Source organism: Trichosurus vulpecula, chromosome 7, assembly GCF_011100635.1.
Source record: "Trichosurus vulpecula isolate mTriVul1 chromosome 7, mTriVul1.pri, whole genome shotgun sequence".
Classification (NCBI taxonomy): domain Eukaryota; kingdom Metazoa; phylum Chordata; class Mammalia; order Diprotodontia; family Phalangeridae; genus Trichosurus; species Trichosurus vulpecula.
The window spans coordinates 71558746-71580275 of record NC_050579.1 but is presented as its reverse complement, the minus strand read 5'-3'; the positions used below and the strand labels follow the sequence as shown (position 1 = coordinate 71580275).

At 40.6% G+C, this 21530-nt stretch overlaps 2 protein-coding genes across 4 annotated transcripts in view; one reads left to right on the top strand and one right to left on the bottom strand.

Annotated features, from left to right (window-relative positions):
- EXTL2 (exostosin like glycosyltransferase 2) overlaps positions 1–8986 on the bottom strand; it is a 31639-nt gene extending 22653 nt beyond the window's left edge. For 2 of the 3 annotated variants that reach the window (XM_036766182.1, XM_036766183.1), the window contains exons 1-2: positions 8717–8921; positions 5186–5259 (exon numbers count right to left, since the gene is read on the bottom strand). In XM_036766182.1, coding sequence (XP_036622077.1) covers positions 5186–5193 — 8 coding nt within the window. In that variant the 5' untranslated portion in view covers positions 5194–5259; positions 8717–8921. Of the gene's footprint in view, positions 1–5185; positions 5260–8716 lie in introns of all 3 variants that reach the window. The other variant, XM_036766181.1, reaches the window with a different exon arrangement.
- Positions 8987–11769: 2783 nt separating this feature from the next.
- Positions 11770–21530, top strand: part of SLC30A7 (solute carrier family 30 member 7) — an 89893-nt gene continuing 80132 nt past the window's right edge. Inside the window, exons 1-2 of the mRNA XM_036766180.1 lie at positions 11770–11995; positions 12157–12258. Coding sequence (XP_036622075.1) covers positions 11916–11995; positions 12157–12258 — 182 coding nt within the window. The 5' untranslated portion in view covers positions 11770–11915. The remainder of the gene's footprint in view (positions 11996–12156; positions 12259–21530) is intronic.

The window sequence follows — 21530 nt, the reverse complement described above, 5'->3', positions numbered from 1 at the left end:
CTTTGAACCCAGGAAGGTGAGCCTCCTTGACTCCAGGCTCAGCACCCCATCAACTGCACCAGCTAGCTGCCCTATGTAATGAATCATTAAATACCTGGAGAGTAGTCCTCTAGACAGCAGGATCCCACCTAGAGCCACAGCCTGCCCATAGAGGCCAAGAATTCATCTAGTTTCCTTGCTTTCTCATAATCATCGATCAAAATATAATTTACCCCAAACTTTTGTGGTAGGCGCTTACCTCTCTTTAACAATCTGAGTCATGAGCATGCATCTGAATTATTCAAAACCAGGTCCCTTTAAAAAAATCTAATCTGTGATTTCATTGGTATAGGGAATTACCAGCAAAGAAATGCCCTCTACCTCTGCAGATGGCATCTGCCTGGAGTACACAGGGGTTTACTGACTTGCCCAGAGACACACAGCCAGTATGCATCAGAGGCAGGATGCAAACATAGTATTTCTGACTTCAAGACTGGCCCTTTAGCCACCAGGACATGCTGGCTCTTATGTTTTCTATAGATATTGTTAATAATAAATAAATAACACAGCAGGAGAGGCAGAGACAGGGAAATAGCAGACCTAAAACAAGCAAACAAGAAAATCCAGGATGATGGGGGCTTTCAGCCATTTGTCCATGGCACAGCTGACCTCAGGACCTTAGCTGTCTGCGATTGTTCCTTCACCGATGTGGCTCAGTTGTTGAGATGGCTGAAGTGACTGGTCTACCTGAGACAGAGTAGTTAGGAATTATGAAAGTATAGCCTTTGTGACAGTGACAATGACTGCTTGGGAACTCCTGGCACCTTTACCAAGCTGTGCTGGTTCCAAGGGCATGACACAGTCTTCTTTCACCTCTGCTTCTGGGAAGAGAATAACTAATTGCTAAAAATGCAGGGAGGCTGAGCAACTCAGCATGGTACAGTGAGAAGAATAGATTTGGTGTCAGAGAACTAGGGCTGGAATCCCACATCCATTACTTACAACCTACATCCCCTTGGGCAAGTCATATAGCCCCTGTATGTGACCTAATCTCAAAAAGGAGAGCACTGAACTAGATTGCCTTTAATGTACCTTCCAATTAAATATGTAAGCCTTCATTTTTTGCTCAGTATAACTTTTGCTTATGGAATTGCCTGGATCTTGAGAAAGTGTCCTTCCCCTGCCCCCCAGCCTAACACCAAGAATAGAGCCCAACATTAATTTAAAATTCCAAATCAAGAAACAGGGAGAGAAAATGAGCAATACAACAACAAAAAAGAACCTGACCGTAAAAATCTAGTCTGGTGACAGGCAAGATCAAGATACAAACTCAGAAGACAATGAGGTCAAAACAGCTACAAGCAAAGCCTTAAAGAAAAAAAGGCTTTAAAAATAAAGAATCAACCAGAAAACTAGTTTAAACAATCAATAACTTGAGGAAAGTTGCAGGATATAATATAAACTCATATAAATCATCAACATTTCTGCATACAACTAACAAAACAGTAGGACAAGATAGAAAGAGGAATTCCCCCTAAATAAAGACAGACAATTTAAAAGAGTAGTCTACCTGCCAAGACAAGTCCAGGGATTATATGATTACAAAACACTTTTTACACCAAGACATCTAAACAATTGGAGAAATATTAATTGTTTGTGCATAGGCCAAGCCAATATTAATAAAAATGACAATTCTACTCAAGTTAATTTACTTATTCAGTGCCATATCAATCAAACTACCAAAGAATTATTTTATAGAGCTAGAAAAAAATAATGAAATTCATCTGCAAGAACTGAAGGTCAAGAATATCAAAGGAATCAATGAAAAAAAATGTGAAGGAAGGTGGCCTAGCATTTCTAGATTTTAAACTATATTTCAAGTCATCAAACATCAAAACAACCTGGTACTGGCTAAGAAACAGAAGGGTGGACCAGGGGAATAGATTAAGTACATAATACACAATAGAAAATGGCCATAGTAATTTGGTGTTTGTTAAACCCAAAGATCCAAGCTTTTGGGATATGAACTTACCATTTGACAAAAATGGCTAGGAAAATTGGAAAGCAGTTTGGCGGAAACTAAGCATTGATAAGCATCTCATACACCACAATAATGTCAAAATGGATAAATGATTTAGATCAACTGTGAAAGATTTAGCTACTCTGATCAAGACAGTGACCCAAGACAATTCCAAAGGGCCCATGACGAAAAATTTTATCCACCTCCAGAGAGAGAATTGATGAACTCTGAATGCATTGAAGCATACTTTCTTTTGCTCTCTTTTATTGTTTTATTTTGTTTGTTTTCTTTTGCAACATGGCAAATATAGAAATGTTTTGCATGACTTCATACATATAGATATCAAATCGCTTGCATTCTCAAGGAGGGGGAAAGATGGGCAGGAGGGAGAGAATTTGGAACTCAAAATTTTAAAAAATGATTGTTAAAATATTTTTATATGTAATTGGGAAATATTTAATAAAATAAATAAAAATAATTTAAAAAATAATCCACTGTAAAGTGGAGACAACACTTATCTATTTCACAGGGTGGTTATGAAAATCAGCTCTGACCCTATATCAATCAATTAACAAGCTTTTTATTCCATTTCTACTATATGCCATGTGTTAGTGATATAAAGACAGAAGTACTTGAGCTTACAACAGAGCCCAGGGGAGATAACATGTGCTTATACAGGTATACACAAAATAAATACAAGACCATTTTGGGAGGAAGGTTCTAACAGATGGAGGGATCAGGAAAGGCTTCAGGCAGAGGGCAGGGCTTGAGCTGAGCCTTGAAGGAAACTTCAAGGGATTCTGGGTCAGAGTTGAGGAGGGAGCACACTTCAGGGATGGGGGACAATCAGCGCAAAGGCACAAAGACAGGAGAGTGAGTGCTGCTCATAAGGAAACCAAGGAAGACAAGTTTGCTTAGCCTGTAGTGTGTGGGAATTGGAGTAAGATTGTGAGGGGCTTTAAATGCCAAACAGGGGAGTTTACATTGGGTTCAAGGAAACAGGGAATCACTGGAGAGTATTTAGTAGGGGAATGAAATGGTCGGTCTTGAGCTTCCCACATGGGAAAGCAACACTAATAACTGTAACAATTACATTTATGTAGCTAGGTAGTGTAGTGCATGGAGTGCTGGGCCTGGAATTACGAAGAGTCATCTTTGTAAGCTCACCTCTGGCCTCGGATACTCACTAGCTGTGTGACCTTAGGCAACGGTGAAGCAACCCTGTTTGCCTCAGTTTCCTCATCTGTAAAATGATCTGGAGAAGAAAATGGCAAACCACTCTAGGATCATTGCTAAGAAAACCCCAAATGGGGTCAAAAAGAATTGGGCATGATTGGAATTGCTAAACTTCTCTAATCGGTTTCTTCCTCAGTAAAATGGGTATAACATAACTATAGTGTTTCCAATCATTCTACTGAGGTGCAAATATATATGTAGAGAGACAGAGTGACAGACAGACAGGCAGGCAGGGAGAGCACTGCTTTGACCTGTCTGGTGCATGTCACTTACTCATTCTTCCATGAACCTGTCCCTGATTCCCTGAGCAATATCTCTCTCCAATGGGCCAAAGCACTACAACCACCACCACCACCTCCCTCAGATGCCAATGGAGACAGTTCTGGACCCTGAGTTCAAGATCCCTAGGAACAGAAGTAACAATCACACAATCTGTCCAAGTGATTTTGCTAAACTGCATGTCTGATGATGGCATTCCCCTACTCAACAAAGCCTAATGGCTCACTACTGATTCTAGGTTGAAAAACTATTTCATCTTAATTCATCTTTTTTAAATGTCTATTCTTTTTATAAGTTTAATGAAGCACACAATAATTAACATATCAGTCCATTATAAAAATTTACAAATAACATACTCATATTGAGGAACATGCAAAGAAACTTTTTATTGAAAGAAATATAGGATAACAAAAAGAAAAACTTTAGTGACCACTGCTCTAGGGCATGAAAAAAAAAAACCTGACTTCATGGAATAAACACTGGATATAGAGTCAAAGGACCTCGGCGTGAATTCCAACATGGGTATGCTGCCTATCAGCCCTAAAGCAAGTCACTTAACTTCTCCGGCCTTCCGTTTCCTCTCTGCAAAAGGAGAGGGGATGAAGTAGATTACTTCTGAGGTTTCTCCCAGCTTCTCTAGATCTATGATCCAATGGATACTTAGATCAAATAAACTGGTATAAATACCAGTTATATTAATGGCTCTATGGTATACTGGGATCTGACTCCATGGGGGTCAGTATCATGGGGTCTCTGGTTCACTCCTCTGTAGATTTAGTAATGGTCTCTCTCCCACCTCTCAACCTGCTCCTTACCCTTGATTAATCTGAGGAAACATTTGGTCCTGTTTGACGGGAGCACCAAAATTGATAGTTACAGCCCTACATGGATAGTATGGTGTGTGAAGGAGAAAAGTGTGAAACAAAGCTGGAATGGAAGGTTAGGGCCAGAGCATGCGAGGTCTTTACGTGCCAGTCTAAGAGGAGACTTTTTGTATAGACAATGGGAGAGACAGCAGAGTGGTGCTGAAGATATCTGGGCAGAGGAATGATATTCATTCATTTATTTAATGAATATTTCCTGAGCAGTTTGCAATATTTATTAGGCAAGGCAATGTTTTAGATGTTCAGGGATACAAGGTTCAGAGGTGTTCTAGGAAGATTACTCTTTCGGCAGTGTGTACAATTCACTGGAAAAGTTTGGGGTAGGTTGAGGAGTCAGACTATTTGAGGCTGAAGGACTAATTAAGAGATTCTGGTTCACAAGAGAGGTAATGAGAGCCTAATCCTGATTCACAGATGGAGGAGCTGAGGCCCAGTGTGAATAAGTGATTTCCCCAGAGTCACACAAGCAGTGAAAAGTCAGAGTTACAATTCATGACTCCTGAGCTTATGTCTGGGCTACTACTATTGGCTGTAGCTTTCTCACAACCTTAATGATTTGTTTTAAATTGGTTATTTGAGAAATGATTTTATACTTTATATATACCTCTTGTCTTGTTTTATAAGAATGATTATGTTTCATGGAATCAGACCTGGAAAGGGCCTTTAAGAAGTATTCAGTCCATCGCCTTGACTCTGAATAGACATTTTATTTTCAAGAAATAAAAAATACTTTTGTCTAGAAGAACTCAACAGAAGTAACTTTCCAAATAAAAGTCCTGAGACTTACCTCATCATGACAAGTATTTTTGACTTCTCCCTCTGGTCTTCTATGATGGAGAGTTAACAGTTTGTCCTGGCACTCTTAAAGGAAATGAAAATATTTTGTTGATCTTTAGTTCAGTCAGCAAGAAAAACGAAAAAACAATGTTGCTTAGACCTTTCCCCAGAGGCTAAGTACTTATTTTTAGGAATTGGTTGTGCATTAGAATTTTCCGTTTGGTTTCCAAGGCTTAAATTTACACAGCAATGAAGCAAACTCATAATGATAAAAGTAATAACTTACATTTATAGAGGAGCTTGCCTCTACAAGATAAGCAGTACCAATACTATGATCCCTAGTTTTCAGATATAGATGTGGATAGAGGCTCAGAGGTATTAACTTCTCCAGAGTCAAATAACTAGTAACATTCATAAGAAGTTTTTCACAGGAAACCTCAGCTAGGTAGACTCTGCATCAGGAAGACCTGAATTCAAATCCTGCTTCTGACATATGCAGACTGTTACCTTGGGCAAGTCACTTCACCTCTCTCAGTCCATTTCCTCAATTATAAAATGGGAATACTACTAGCATCTACCACCCAAAGGTGGTTGTGAGGATCAAAGGAAATAACATAAATAAATGGCTTTTCACACTTTAAAGTTCTTTATAAATGTTGGCTATTTTTATTATCACCACTCTTGCTGAAAAGATAAAAAAAAAACCTTTTGGGAAATACGGAAGAGGAAAGAATTTATTTCATGAGTATAACCCTTTGAAATATTGACACATGAGGCTAGATTTGGAGTCAGAAGAACTGGGGTTTAAATCTTAGCTCTTTCACTTACTAGATGTCTGACTTTGGGCCAGTCAATTAACTTCTCTGGGCCTCAGTTTTGTCATCGGTAAAATGAGGGGATTTAACTAGATTATCTCTAAGGTCTTTTCAAACTGCATGCTCTCTGGGTGTGACATGAAGCCAAAGCATGCCAGCCATTCAGAAAACCCTCTGGAACTTAGCATTTTGTTATCAACATATGCATTTAAATATCTAACACTTCAAGGGGAACTTGTCTAATCTGTTTTTCTCCCTTAGACCTAAGGAATCAGGGCTGTAGATGGAAAGGATCCCACACCTACTGTTTTGTTGTTGTGTTTCTAGAGAGCTTAACATTATTGCAAAGGACTGTGGGTAGACCAGATATTGTTAACCTGAACAAAGTCATGTGTAGGAGAAATTTCTTTACCAAGGAAAACCACGTTTTATTCAGAACAATAGAAATGTTTCTACTACTTGCCATTATTAATCATCTGTAAACATTTTAGCTCTTTCTGAAAACATCCCAGCAATCTGTTCCCCACCCTTCTCTCAGCAGCTGTTAAGATCTGGTGATTCCACTTTGTATAGGTATCCTAGCTTATCTACTGTGCATACCTCCATTAATCTCTGAACTTTATACACTTCCACTAAGACCTTTGATTTTTTTTTCCTTCAAAGCTTATAGAATTGTTAAGGCCACATAGTTGGGTGTGAAGCTGTTCCCACAGTATTCTTTCCTGTACTGAAAAATTCTCTCCCTTATAGCCACAATTAATAAAGCTATGCCTTAATTAAGCTGAAAATTACTGTGCTTTGGGTTAATTCTTCGATGAAGCCTAGCATAGTACATGTAACACACAGCAAGCAATTCAATAAATGTTAGCTTAATGAATGTTGCGTGCATGTGTACTGTTTTACCTAACAGCTATGTCTAGCAGCTTAATCTGCATCTTGTTATCCATCAAAGGATTATTAATCTACCAAAATGAAGCAGACATAAAAACAGCAGGATGTTAAAACAGCCGCATCTTAAGCAGGCTTGCAGACAAATGTTAACACTGAGTAGCGTCTGATGGCAGGCAACAATGTTCATGTTTCCTGCTGGCAAGCAGAATTTTATTTTCAAGGAGATGATACTGTAGCTGCCTCGCTAAAGTCCTAAGAGCTACAAGGCTCTTAGCCTTGCCCAAGTGTGTCTGTGAAGCCATTCTCTCCCCATCCTCCCTTCCCCTCCACAGTCCCACTCTGCATGCTTAGTCTAGTGCAATTAATCAAAAAATTAACCAGACTCGGTTAATTTATGCCTTAAAATTTCCTGACAGAAATCTATATGTAGAAATCTAGCTCTTAACATAATGAATGGCACATAGTAGGTGGTAAATAAATGCTTGTTGATATGAATAACAATAATCTGAATGCTTGTTAACCTGAATGTTACTTGTTAAAATAAAGAAATAAATATTTTTTTCTGTAATTTATTAGACATATTTCCTAAGAAGTTGAGAGTATAAAAGCAGTTAAGTATTCTGACCTACATAAGCAGTCAAGAATTCGAATCCATATGCTTGAAGACTCAGATTCTGGATCTGTGATGTCAACAGCAATAAAGCTAATAAGTCTTTTTGACTGTAAAATACACACACACACACACACACACACATATATATATATATGTGTGTGTGTGTGTGTGTGTGTGTGTATATACACATACATACTCCAAGATAAGCTCACTGAAGGGGAAATAGGCCCAGGGGGCCTCCAGAAAAATTTGGTTGGTACTTCTTTTGGTAGCTAGGCTGAAAATATGACTTGTAAACAAAATATCATTTTGACTAGAGACTGCTTTTTTGTCCTTTAAATAAATATGCAAGCACACATATAATAACTGTTACTTAAACTGGAAAGTAAGGATGGAAAAAGAAGCATTTTCCCATCACATAAGTCTTTCTCTGCATAAGATCCCAAACAGAAAGATGCAAACTTAGCATTGCTTTGGGATCCAAGAAGACTCATGAAAAGGATATGGCAGAAATTAAGCTTTACTTCCTTTAGTTTGTTTCAAATTTGGAATGGTTTCTCCTTAAGCCTACCCTTAGTTAGTTCTGGGAAATATGGCTAAAATACGGAGAATTTTATCCTTAAAGTCTGATTGGACAAACAGGGAAATGAAATGCACCTGACCTTGGTAAGATCATGAAAAAAAAAAAACAAAACAGAAAAATTAGTTGCTTAAATTTTTTAATTTCTACACATTTTGTAACATGAGCTCACGACATATTGACATGAAACAGGTTCAGAGAAGACGAGCTTATTTAAAATATCCGTCTATCACTTGTACAGTGTAGTTTCCACCTAGGACTATTTTCTGGAGCACTGCAGCAGAATAGAATACGGTCTCCTGTCATTTTACTAGGCTTCCTCAACAATCCGAATTCTGATTTTAAAACACTTTTTACCCTTTTAAATAAAAAAAAAAACGAAAGTATAAGAAGGTGGAGGAAAGTACTATTTTCAATACTTCGTTCCGGGAACCTCATTTTCTCTTCAATGCAGTTACCTTTAACAGAAGCATTTGAATTTCTTAACACCAACTACGAGCAATTATTTTGTTCCTTTAAATCAAGAACATGCTACTCTTCTTCATCCCCTCCCCTCATGCATTCCATAAACAAGAGATAAATATACATGCTCATGCTCATTACAGAATATTTCGACGGGAGGGTATTGTGTTGCCTTCTTACCTACAGAGAGTGCAGAGGATTGCGGTGAGGGCTTGCCGCTTTATTTTCTTGATGAAACGCGGGTATCAGAAAAGGGAATGAGGCTCCTGCTTCTGCCTTTCTCGAATCTGTTCATTTTGGCAAGATTAAACAGCGCGCAGAAATAATGTCTTCTAGACTGGATTGATATGTGAAGCGAGGAAGCGGGGGCGATGGGGGGGGGAGTATCGGGGTGAAGCACCGCCCCGCAACGTGAGCTGGTCCTAAAGGAAACAGTGGCAATCGCTTCCCTTTCCTCGGAGTACCACTTCCTGTTGGGGGAGCCAGACGTACCCAAGAAGCTCTGCTTTGTAGTTTTCAGCCCACCCCGAAAGCTTACCCTTCCATTACGCTTGTGTCAAGTTGATTCTCACCCAAGGAGACAACTTTTAAGCATTCACAGGGTTTACCCCATGACCTAGCTATGCATTTTTTTCTGTGATGAGGCCCCAATGACTGTTTCTAACCAGCATTAAATACCGTCTAGAATGTTTCAATTAACTGAAGGCGACAATGGTGCATACAGATTTGGGCTACTGTAATGATATCCGGGCGATTTACTTTGCTTTTGTAATCCACATTCACATCTGATTTTACAGACAATTATGATGTCCCCCAAATGCATAAATCCGTAAGATACTTCCCTCAAACAAAAAATTCTCCTTAATGCAGCGCTGATGGCAGATTTGTGCAGATGTTGATTGTTATTTGTCAAGGGTGCTATCGTCTTTAAGAGCTTCAATCGACAAATACAAACAGATGATCTAGAAGCATGTATGTATGCACATATATGGATATGCGTTTGATTCATTCATTTAGCAAGCGTTTATTAAGCGTCCACTGTTTACAAGGCACCCTAGCAGGTGTTGAGGAGACACAAAGACAAAAACAGAAAAAAGACACAGAAACCCTCAAGTTCTCCCGCCCTAAAGGATCATACTTTCTGTGGGGGAACACTGATTTCTTGTTCAACTAAGTATGAGAAATTTGAGGAGAGAGCACTAGTAATTATGGAGGATCAGGAAAGCTTTCCCTTTGAAGACGGCAATTGATCTTAGCCTTGAAAGGATGCATTCCAGGAAAGAGGAACAGCCTGTACAGAAAGGTATGGGTGCTGTTTGGGAAACAAGTAGGTGAGTTTGGTGGAACAGAGTGCATAGAATGCGTGAAGATGAAGAAACGCGGAAGTCTTTCTCTTCTCAGAGTAGACATCGGCCCCTAATTTCTACCGGGATGAAGATGGAGGTGGGGGGAAGAGGGGGAGGTCGGGAGAGAAGGAAGGGCAATTTGCTGTTGACCAAATTCTAAACGTTAAAATAATCCATTCAGTGAACTGAACCAAGAGTATTAAATTACCTCAGTGCAGTTACCTGGTGGGTGAGTGGTGGACAGTGAAATGAGGATTTTTAAAAAGAAATACGTGTCGCCCAATAGCATTAATTTTGTGAGTATTTTGCAACGTGAGAGAGCCAGTGCAAGACAGTCTGGAATATTTGAATAGATAAAGGAGAAAGAGAGGAGAATGGAGCAAGGAAATGAGAGGTACGAGTATCCCGAAATTCACCAGTCTAATGATAAAGGTCACCCAGTAAGAGAGCTGGTCTTCCTATGGCTGTTATTATCTCTGAGGAGCAAATCTCAGCCTGGCAAAAGGGCAATGATGAACAATTGGGTGAAGGGCAAGTCATTTGTCGAGGACACATGGGATATCACCCATGGAAGATGACTTGAAGGGGACCAGGGATAAGGGCTTTAATAAACATTCCTAGGAGGGAGGGAGGGAGGAGGGTAAGCATGGTCTAGTGGAGTTAAAGAAGAGTTCTGCATTTGAATACAAAGGACTGGAGTTAACAAGACCCATGCCTGACAGTTTGTAAACTTTGAAGCGCTATAAAATGCAATTAATATTGTTACCTGTGGGATCTTTGGACATGTCACTTAACCTCTCTTGGCCCTAGTTTCCCCACTGTAAAATCTATGTGCAGCCCGTTTCCTCCGTTAGAATGTAAGCACCTTAAAGGTTGGGATCATTTCCCTTTTGCTTGTTGATTGATGTTTGAGTTGATTGCCTCTAAATCTTAGATTTCCAGTTCCAAATCTTGTGGGTGATGCACTCTGGATCTCCATTTCAAATAAAATGACGTGTAAAGTGTTTTAAAAGCGACTAGATAAATATTAGCTATTATTATTTCCTCATCTGCAAAACGCAAGAGTTGGACTAGATGGTCTCCCAAAGGTCAAACGAAACTATATATGTATGAAGTTTTGTAAACCTTAGAGTGCTATCTAAATGCTAGCTATCAGCATCATCATCTCCAATTCGAAATCCTGCCACTCCAGTGAACTCTATATATGGGGGGAGAGGCAACTCACATTTCATTTCACGAAGCCAATCTTAACCAGCTAGTAACGCACCCTCTACCACCTCTACCCCAAGGCAGGCTGCAACTGCATTACCTACATTGGGGCTCTAGGTGACAGGGGATAGCGTGCTAGGCATAGAGTCGGGAAGTCCTGAGTTCCAATACAGCCTCTGACACTAGCTGTGCAGCCCTGGGCAAATCACTTAGCCTTTGCCAGCCTCTGTTTCCTCGTCTGAAAAATGGAAAAATGATAGTATATACCTCCCAAGGTTTTGGGGAGGATAAAATGATATAATAATGTTTGCAAAGCGCTTTGTAAAACCTAAAAGCGCTACATGAATGTTAGCTATCATCTTCTTCCCGGATCCGCTTAGAATGCATCAGAGTGTATCTCCACCCGGGTCTCTCATTACCAGAGCTGCGACCCTTCCCTTCACACATCCCTACTCTAATCTCCCCGCTTTGAACTAGACCTTCAGCCCTCCCACGACTGAGAGGTAGCCAGGGTCTAGCTCGACAAGCCAGGCCCCGCCCCTACGCCAGCCGAAAGCCCCGCCCCTCCTCCCGGCACAGGCCCCGCCCCCTACAGCGCAGGGCCCGGGCAGCTCCGGTTTTCCCCTCCCCACCCCACTTTTCCTTTGAGTCCCAGGGCGCAGACGCGCGACTGTCCGGGCCGGAAGTCGCCGTGTCCCGGTGTGTGTGCCTGTGTGAGAGGGTTCGCGGAGGGGTCCTGGCTGGTCTGGGCTGAGAGGTTGCCGCAGCTTCCGCCGCCGCCTCAGCAGGGGAGGAGGGGAGCGGGCCCGCCGTCCGGGGCGAAGATGCTGCCCCTCTCCATCAAGGACGATGAATACAAACCCCCCAAGTTCAACCTGGTCCGCAAGATCTCAGGCTGGTTCAGGTGAGGGGGGAGCGGGGACCGCCGCGGGAGGAGGGAGGGGGTCTGGCTCTCCACGGTCCCCGGGATCTCCCGGGGCTGCACGGGGGCCCTCCTCGAGCCCCCGCCTCCGGTGCCAGCTCCTCTGAGCCGGTCTCGGCTCTGTGTGTCTCTGTCTCCTCCAGGTCCATCCTCTCCGACAAGACCTCCCGGAACCTGTTCCTGTTCCTGTGCCTGAACCTCTCCTTCGCCTTCGTGGAGCTGCTCTACGGCATCTGGAGCAACTGGTAACCGGCCTCGGCGGGGTTGGGCTGGGCCGGGCTTGGCGAGAGGGGCGGGGCGAGCGCCCACTGTGCCACGTCGCTCTTCATTCCGGCGGCTGCGGCCGCGGCTCCTGCCCCTGCCCGCCTCCCCATCCCCACGGCCATCTCCCCCCCGGTGCAGGCTGCTGCGAGTGTGGGGAGGGACCCCCGTCATCGAGCCGCGGCGACCCCCTCCTCTCCCGGGCGGTGCCCAGTGTCGTCCTTTCCGCCCATAGCTCTGCCCACGCTCCTTCCTGGGATTGGAGGGGGCCTTTGCCACTTTCCCTAGGGTGGCTGCGGCCGTGCGTGGGTGGGTGGGAAGGAAGAGGAATGACTCGTCCTTAGACTTGACCCCCCCGAGTTCAGAGCTTAGCGAGGGATGCTATCGAGGTTACCTCCTCTGTCCGCCTTTAGAAATGGATGTGGGAAGGGCGCTTAAAGATGGTCTGTGAGAAGTGTGTGTCTGGTCTTTCTCTTCCTTTTTGCCCGTGTTTTGTTTAGCCTAGCCGGGAACGGTTTATTGTGACCTGTTTTCTCTGCCAGGTGATGAGGGATTAGTTGTGACTTTTTTCCTTCAAACTCTGCTGGATCTGGCTAGCATTTTTAGCAGTCTAACTCAGCTGAGGTTGTGCTTCTGTGGGGGAAGTTTTGCACCCTTGTAAGAAGTTGTGTCTTCAATGGAGGAGGAGGATGCCAATACACAGGGTCTTTCTCCTTCAGAAAAGAGGTTGAATGATCAGGTCCTGTTGGGTTGTCAAGAGCCAAAGCAGGCTAGGTATCCTTTTGGCAATTGATCTTTGTGCTTCATTTCGCCTGTATTAAATACATCTTGACGGCTGTTATTGAAGCTGTCATTAGTCTCTCGAGATTGAGAAATTATTGGTGCCAGCTTTTATGAAATGCACAGTAGTACTTCAGGAAAAAATTAGACGGGGATATGGATCTCTTTCAGTAATTGAAATTTTTTAACTTTTATTTCTTAAATCTTGAAAGGTCAAAATTTTTAACATGCTTTATTTTCTAAAAACACCTTTCTGCTTGTACTTGACATTTGTCATGACTTGTATCAAAAATCATCATGCTGTAGTAATCATTCAATACAAGTGCATTAGGTTTTTTTCTTTTTAAAAATCATACCAACATACGCTGTGTCAGACGATTTTCACAATCTTGTATATACATGTTGGCTGTATTGCAGAAGCTTTTCAATGTAACTTTCATAATTACATCAGTGAATAGATTTGAATTGAAATGACTTCCTTAAGGGAATACCTGTTTTGAACTTGTTCAGTTGTGTCCTACTCTTCATGACCCCATTCTGGGTTTTCTTGGCAAAAGATACTGGAGTGGCTTGCCATTTCCTTCTCTAGCTCATTTTACAGATGAGGTACTGAGGCAAACAGGGTGAAGTGACTTGCCCAGGGTCACATCGCTAGTAAGTGGCTGAGGCTGGATTTGAACTCAGGAAGGTGATTCTTCCTGACTCTAGGCACAGTACTCTAAGCGTTTTGCCATGTAGCTGCTTAGAATTTCTGTTTCTGCTGGTGGCCACACTGCTGTGGTTTTCCGGTCACCCATGTTCAAAAGCTGGGAGTCATCCTTGACTTTTCTTTATCTCTCAACATCCATATCCAGTTGGCTGGCAAGTCTAGTTGATCCTGCTTCCTCACTTCTCACATCCATTCTTTTCTCCCCCACAATCTCTATGCTAAATCATATCCTCCATTCGCATGGACTATTGCAGTGCTCTCCTGATTGGGCTCCCTGCTTCTAGTCTCTCCCTTCTCTAATCCAGCCCCCATTTAACTTTATCAGTATTACTAAAACATACATATCAGTATTACTAAAACATCAACATTACCAAAACATACATTTGCAATAGCTCCATATTGTCATAAGGATAAAATACAAAATCCTCAGCTTGACATTTAAAGTCCTCCGCAATCTGGCACCCATCTATCTTTCCACTCTCAGTTCATACTATTCCAGTCAAACTGGTCTGCTTTACGTTCCTGGACTGACCGCCCATCTCCCATCCCAGCACTTTGCTTGGTTCCTCTTGGCTGGAATGTACTCTGTCTACATCTTTAGTTCTTTCAAAGCACAACTCAAGTGGCAGTTCTACTGAAGGCTTTTCTGATTTTCTCAGTTTCTAGCACTCTCTCACTCTGTTGAAATTACTTAGTATTATTTTGTATAGACCTTATACTTACTTTCTGTACATGCTTACATATCCTTTGCCTTCTCCCTTCTGTCCCCTCTTCTCCCCCCTCCCCCCAAGCTCTTTGAGGGTGAGATCGTTTTGTTGTCTTTGTATCTCTTGTACATAGTAGGCTTACAACATAGGCTTGTTGAATTGCAGGAGATTCTTATAGTACCTATGATGTTTTTCTTGGTTATACTGTATTGCTTAATTATTTACTGCTGCAGTATGATACAATGGAAAAAGCACCGGATTTGCTAAGTTCTTGAGTTTGAATCATGCCTTCACTACTATTACCTGAGTGATCCTGGGCAAGTCACTTGGCTTCTCTGGGCCTCAGTTCCTTCAATTGTAAATGAGATTGCACTAGATCTCTACAGGCCCTTCCACTTTTAAATTCTATTATAGTATAGTTAGGGTTTCCCAGAAAGTCCGATAAGTTATGGTAATGCAGCTTGAAGACCTCATTGTTAGGGCACAGTTTTCTTACAGCATGCATTCTGGCTTTGTACTCTTGCCTTTATCAAATTCTAGTATGGTGGATAGAATGGAATTGGAATCTGGAGACCTGGGTTTGAATCCCTGCCACTGATACTTATTGTGTGACCTCAGACAAGTCACTTAACCTTTCTGATCCTCAGTTTCCTAATCTGAAAATTAGGGATAATAATATTTGTGCTGTAGCTGTTGTAGTATGGATAAGAGCTGATTTCAGAGGCCAGAAGACTTTTAAGTTCCACCTGTGATTCTTGCTTGGCTGTGTGATGCTGTGGCAAGTCTTTTAAAGGCTCGTTGTCCCCAGGCAGTTCTCCCAGAGTCTAGTTGCCCAGCACCTGCCAATCTGCTTCAGGGTAGAACAAAGACATTTTCCTTACTGGTAGCTGCTTATGCCAATAAAGTTATAGCTCAGTAGAACAAACAAATCCAAAAAGCTACTTGGACTAGCTACCTCACTGAGGTGTAGTGTGGAAAGAATTTTCAAACTTTGGAGTACTGTATAGATGTACACTGTTAGTACTGTTAGAGAAATACAAAACTCGACATTGCAACATCTTTGTGTAATGGAAAGAATATTGGATTTTGAGCAAAAACAGGACTTGGCTATTAAAGGGCCAGAAGTTCATGCTATAAGGATTTGTTGAAGAAACTGGAAATGTTTAGCCTAGGGAATAGAATGGTCAAGGGGAAAATGATTGCTGCTTAGAGTTTTTGAGGAGCTGTCACCTATTAGAGGGATTCAATTTTGCTCAATTTGACTTCAGAGAACAGAATCAAGAGTGGAAGGTTCAAAGAGGCCAATTTAGGTTTGATGCAAATAACAATTTAGTAACAATTACAGCCACGTAATGAGATGCCTCAGGAAGTGATGTGTCCCCCCTTCTTCCCTCTCTCACCCCCATTGAGGTCTTCCAGCAGAGGCATGGTGATAATTTATTGGCTGTGTTGAAGGAATGTGTTTTTAAGATACGAGTTAAACAAGCAGTGAACCAATCGGTAAACATTGATCAGGCTTTCTGTTATGAGCCAGCCACTATACTAAGCACTGGGGATGTAAAATGAGGCATATGACAGACCTTATCCTCAAGGAGCTCACAATCTAATGAGGAAGAGCCAACAAGTAATGCAAATTAGCTCATACTGGATAAATAGGAAAAGATTCAGAGAGGGAAGCCTCTAGAACTGAGAAGGGTTGGGAAAGGCTTCCTTTAGAAGATGGGATTTTTAATTGGGACTTAAGGATGCCGGTGAGGTCAGTAGGCAGAGATGAGGAAGGAGAGCATCGGAAGCATGGGGGAGACCCAGAGACAATGGCAGGAGCTGAGAGAGGAGTGTCTTGTTTGTGGAGGAGTGTGGAGGCCGATGTTATTGTAGTCAACTCTGAAATTCTGTTATTTTAATTTCAGTTCTGACATTGATTACATTACTTTGGACAAGTCATTTAACCTGAGCCTTACTTTCCTTGTCTATAAAGTGGGATTTTTAATCCTTGCCCCATATAGTTTATAAGGTTGTTTTGAGCATTTCATTGAAATAATGAATGAAACAAAAGAAGAGCATTTATTAAATACTTGAAATTTGCCAGACGCTGTGATAAGCACTGGGGATGAAAATAGAAAAAAGAAAGCCTCAGCCCTTGAGGAGCTCATATTCTAATGGGGAAGACAACATATGAGATAAGGATGATCAGGGAGGGATGTTTTAGCCTTGGAATTCGCATGGTTGTAGATGAAGCCACAGAACGTTTGAATGATACATCCTTTTCTGGAATGGCAGTGTTGCTTTGATTTCTATTCCTAGGGCTAATGGTGGAAAATGCGGAGGTGATTGGGAATGACATGGTATGAAGATGTCCAGAGAGCAGCAGCATGGTAGCTCTGGACTGATTTGTTCTCGACAGCTCTCCTCACTCAGGAGAGGAGCTCCAGAATCTGGTCAGAGGGGAGAAGGTGTGGCGCGAAGATGGCTACAAAGCTTTGTAACTACATAAACTTAATATTTTATTGTCGTAATGAATTGCCCATAGAAACAGGGCCTGATTGCTCTGTTGGCAACATATGTTAACATCTTCCTTTGATTTTTGTCCATAGTCAGGCTGTAAGGGGGGCAAAGACAACTTAATTGCGTGATATTTTGGAATAGATAAGGAGAAAAGAGATAAGAGAAGACCTGTGGCTGAACTTTTTACAATTTGTCTTTTGTAGTATGATCAAACACTGATAACTTTTTACCTTCCTTCCCCTCAAACATTCCAGCTACTGTTAGAAAAGCACACCTAACTTCTAAACTACTTCTACACACACAGAGACACACACGTAGAGAAAGGGTGAAGTTAATATGTATATGATCACTTTCTCCTTTTCCATTTTAGGCTCAAAGGATTTTTTTTTTTGACTTTCTAATTAAGTAAGGAAATCTGGGTATTGGTTTAGTTTCATTGCTATGTAATATTTACATATTCATTGGTAGAAAATAATGAATAATACTTTCAATGATGCGAAATTTATTTAAATTTAAGTACATTTAAGATTCAGCCGTAATCCTAGTTCAAGCCCTCATCACTTCTTGACTGGGCTATTGTAATGGCCTTTAATTAGTCTCTCTTCCTCAGATTTCTCCCTGTTCTACTGCATCTACCACTCAGCTGTCCAGGTGATTTCCCTAAAGTGTAGTTTTGACCATTGCCATCTTCCACACTCACTAAATTCCAGTGGTGCTCTGTTATTTCCAGGATCAAATATAAAGTCCTTTCTTTGGCATTTAAAGCTTGGCTCTTCCTGCTTTTCTTATTTTATTACACACAACTCTCCTCCATTCACTCGTTAGTTATACTGGTCTAATGACTGTTCCTTAAAACAGACACTCCATCTCTCATCACCATATCTTATCACTGGTTTCTCTCATGCTTAGAATGTGCTTTTTCTTTACCTCCACCTCATTTACCTGGCTTTCTTAAAGATTCATTTCAAAATCCAGCTTCTTCTGGAGACTGTCCTGGGCTCGTTAGCTGCTAGTACCTTTTCCTCTGATATTCCTGCCCAAGTATTCTCTATATGTTTTGTATATATCTAGTTATTTTCATCTTGGCTCTCCTACTACAAAGTTAATTTCTGGTGGCAGAAGATTGTTTTTATCTTTCTTTGTACCCCCAGTACTTAGCACAGTACCTGGCACATAGTGAGCACTTTAATAAATGTATGTTAAATGTTTGACCAAAGGGCATGACTCCCTTGGACATTGTGGACCTAATATAATTCCCTTAAGGTTAACTGTTTGACTTTATAAATATTTGCAGAGGTAAGTGGAAGCTAGTTGTGTATGGCCTTAAATCCTAGGCCAAGAGGTTTGAATTTTTTCCTGTGTAAGCTGCAAAGACAGAACAATTGAAGGTTTTTGAATAAGGGGGTGACACATCTATACAAGGAAGATTATTTCGTAGCTCTATGGAGTATAGTTTAGCCAGGGGAAATGATTACAAGTAGAAGGATCAGCTAGGAGGTTATTACAGTAGTCTGGGTCAGAGGTGATGAGAACCTGAATTAGCATGATGGCTTATGTGAATGGAGAGAAGGGAACCAATAGGGGAGATGTCATGGAAGTATATTAGACAAGAATTGGCAGCTGACTAAATATAGGGAGCTGAGGGAGAGGGAGGAGTTAAGGATGACTCTTAGATTATACCCTTGGGTAATTAACTTAACAACAAATAATATTCTATTCAATTAACTACCTATACATTTTAAATACCCCAGTAGACTTTTTATGTAGTTTTCTATATGCTGAGTTCAAATTTTGAAAATCCTGTCTGTCCAAATTTCTGGTTTCCTTCCTGGAGTATTCCATAATTAAATGTTTGTGGATTATATTTCCTTTACAGATATTTTAATGCACTTTATAAAAGTGCAGTTTTAAAAGACAAAATCATTAAACAATAAAGCTATTTCTAGTTTATAATGTTTAAAATAAGTGTTCTATTTCATTGTCATGATTTATTGAAATATGATTTGGATTGGAAAGTAGACAACATTATTCCTTATTTTGCATTACCATTTGTAACATTGTTTCTTTTTAAAAAATATTTTAAATTCAGTTTTATTTTGTTTTCAGTTCTTAATTTTCTCCCTCCCATTTTCCCCTTCCTCACCCATTGAGAAGTCAAGAAAAACAAAACCTGTTACAGATATGTATATGTGGAGGATAATTAATAGTAACTGAGGAAACAATCTGAGCTATACTGTTTGTTAGCAAAATAGGCATAATAAATGGGTCAGCGGACTCTGCTCAGTCCAAAGACCCTGAATATAAAGTGAGACAGATTTTTATGTATTGAAATCAATCAAATAAGACAAATTAATTAAAAGAGAACAGGTACAAAATGAGGTAATCTGATTTCTAATTGAAGGAAAGTTTGGGGACTTTCCAAGTTGGCAGGAGGAGAGCAAACAGGTATAGTTCCCTGGAATTAGAAAGAAGAATTGTAAGATCTTACAAGCCTCTGTGTACTCAGTCAAAAGAATGTGGACACAAAGAATAACTGATTGGACCAGTAGGGGGCCAGTTTTCAGATAAGATTTGTAATTATGAGAGAATTCCTTATATCAATCTTCGGATCTGACTGGTTTTCTGGTCAGCATAACCTAGGTCCTTAGTTAAGGATCTTTAAGCAGCAGGTAAAGGTGATCCAGCTTCCCAGCCGTATAGGCCTAGGTTCAAACAATACAATAAAGTTTTCTCACTATTCTCGTAATTGAATAAAGTTTTCTCACAAGACAGAAATTGGACCAGGCCTGTAATTGAATAGAAAGGCAACTGAGCTAGCTCCAGAACTGAATCACAAGATAGCATCAGTATGGTTCACCCAATTCCCACAATTTCCTCAGTTCTCCCTTTTGATTCATGAGAGAGGGACCCGCCCACTCCCCCCATGGATCACTTACCTATAAGCCAACTTTATAAGGATTTTCATATAATCATAGTCAGAATTGTATAAGTCAGGTTACAGATCAAAGTACATAGAGGGCTTACATATTACCAAAGGAGCCAAGAAAACTCAGCAAACATAAACACCATGAAACAAAAGACCAAAAGAATACAATGATGATCATCAATAGTAAATAACTTTAAGTCTCCTTGTGTCTTAGTAACTCACTCCCAATGTCCTAATCATCACTTTTTGTCTTGAGTCTTAGATGTCCCATGAAATATCTTCTCTTGGACATGCTGAAATAGACCTCATCCTTAGGGCAGCTCTGAAGGGGGCTTGGCTTCTCTGGTTCTAAATCACTTCTAGAGGTTCCTAGGTAATTCTGCTAAAATCTGCTACTAACATGGCTTAATGCAATTTAGTGCAGTTTCTTAAATTTGGTTTTCCAATAACCAGTTCATATGGTAAAAACCAGCCCAAGCCTTATGGAGCTAATCCTATTAACAGCAGAGTTATAAGAACATCAAATTGGGAACCCATAATTCACCTGAGACTTCAGAGAATTTCAGTTTTTATATAGCATTAATAGTCTAAGGCTATTCCTTTCTCAAATTTTACTATTCCGTTTAATTAGAAAACTTTTACATTATATCTTTGTCTTATTACTTTGACTAATTCCTCCTTTCGGAGGCTGTCATCCCTATATTACAATCTGAACACAAATACAGATTAAAATTGTAAAATTTTTCATACTTGCATATTATTATAGTAACTCAGAGATGTTCCAGTATTGTACTACAGAACTTCTATTTCATACTTGCATATTATTATAGTAACTCAGAGATGTTCCAGTATTGTACTACAGAACTTCTACTGCTCAGCTGCCCTGATTATTGAAATTTGCTTTGAAAGGAAAAGAAGGGACACAGTTACAACAGCGTCAAGACTTGTCCCCTGAAGGGCACAGGTTGACCTGACATATATTATAATAGGGGAAAAATTCCCTTAGCTCTGTTTGATTTCAGGCACAAGTCATATCTGATAGCCAGTCATGTAGTCACAGGTTATCAAAGGCAGGATCAGTATTAACCAGGTGTGGACATTTCCTCTTCAGAAAGGAAACAGCACAATGAGGAAAGTGAGTCAAGAGGCTCTGGCCTCAGGCCATGCCAAGGAAGTCACTTCAACTTTTCCTAGGGACCGAAATCCACCTGTAGCAGCAATCATACTGCAATACATGCCTTTTTCTACTTTTGGCTTCACAACAATTCAGACAACCATTCCTGTAATCAAAACTGAAGACAACAGTAAGTTATAGTCCCAAGAGTTTGTACCTCAAAAAGCACAGTTTTACTAACCATAGAATAGCATTTGACTATTATTGATTTTCTCGTGTTTCCCAAATAGTTCCATTTCATTTATCCTTTACTTATAAATTAAAACCACATTCTGGTGTTTCAGACATGCGGCAGATACCTAATGGTTGACTTACATTAATGTGTGAGTTACATCCTTTAACTGCTCTACATTTTCTTAAGTTTCATAAGTGTTAGCCAAAAATTTTCAAATGAAAATTTACTTAGGCATATTGTCACTTATCCTAAGCTGTTTTGCTTACTTCATTTTGTATCG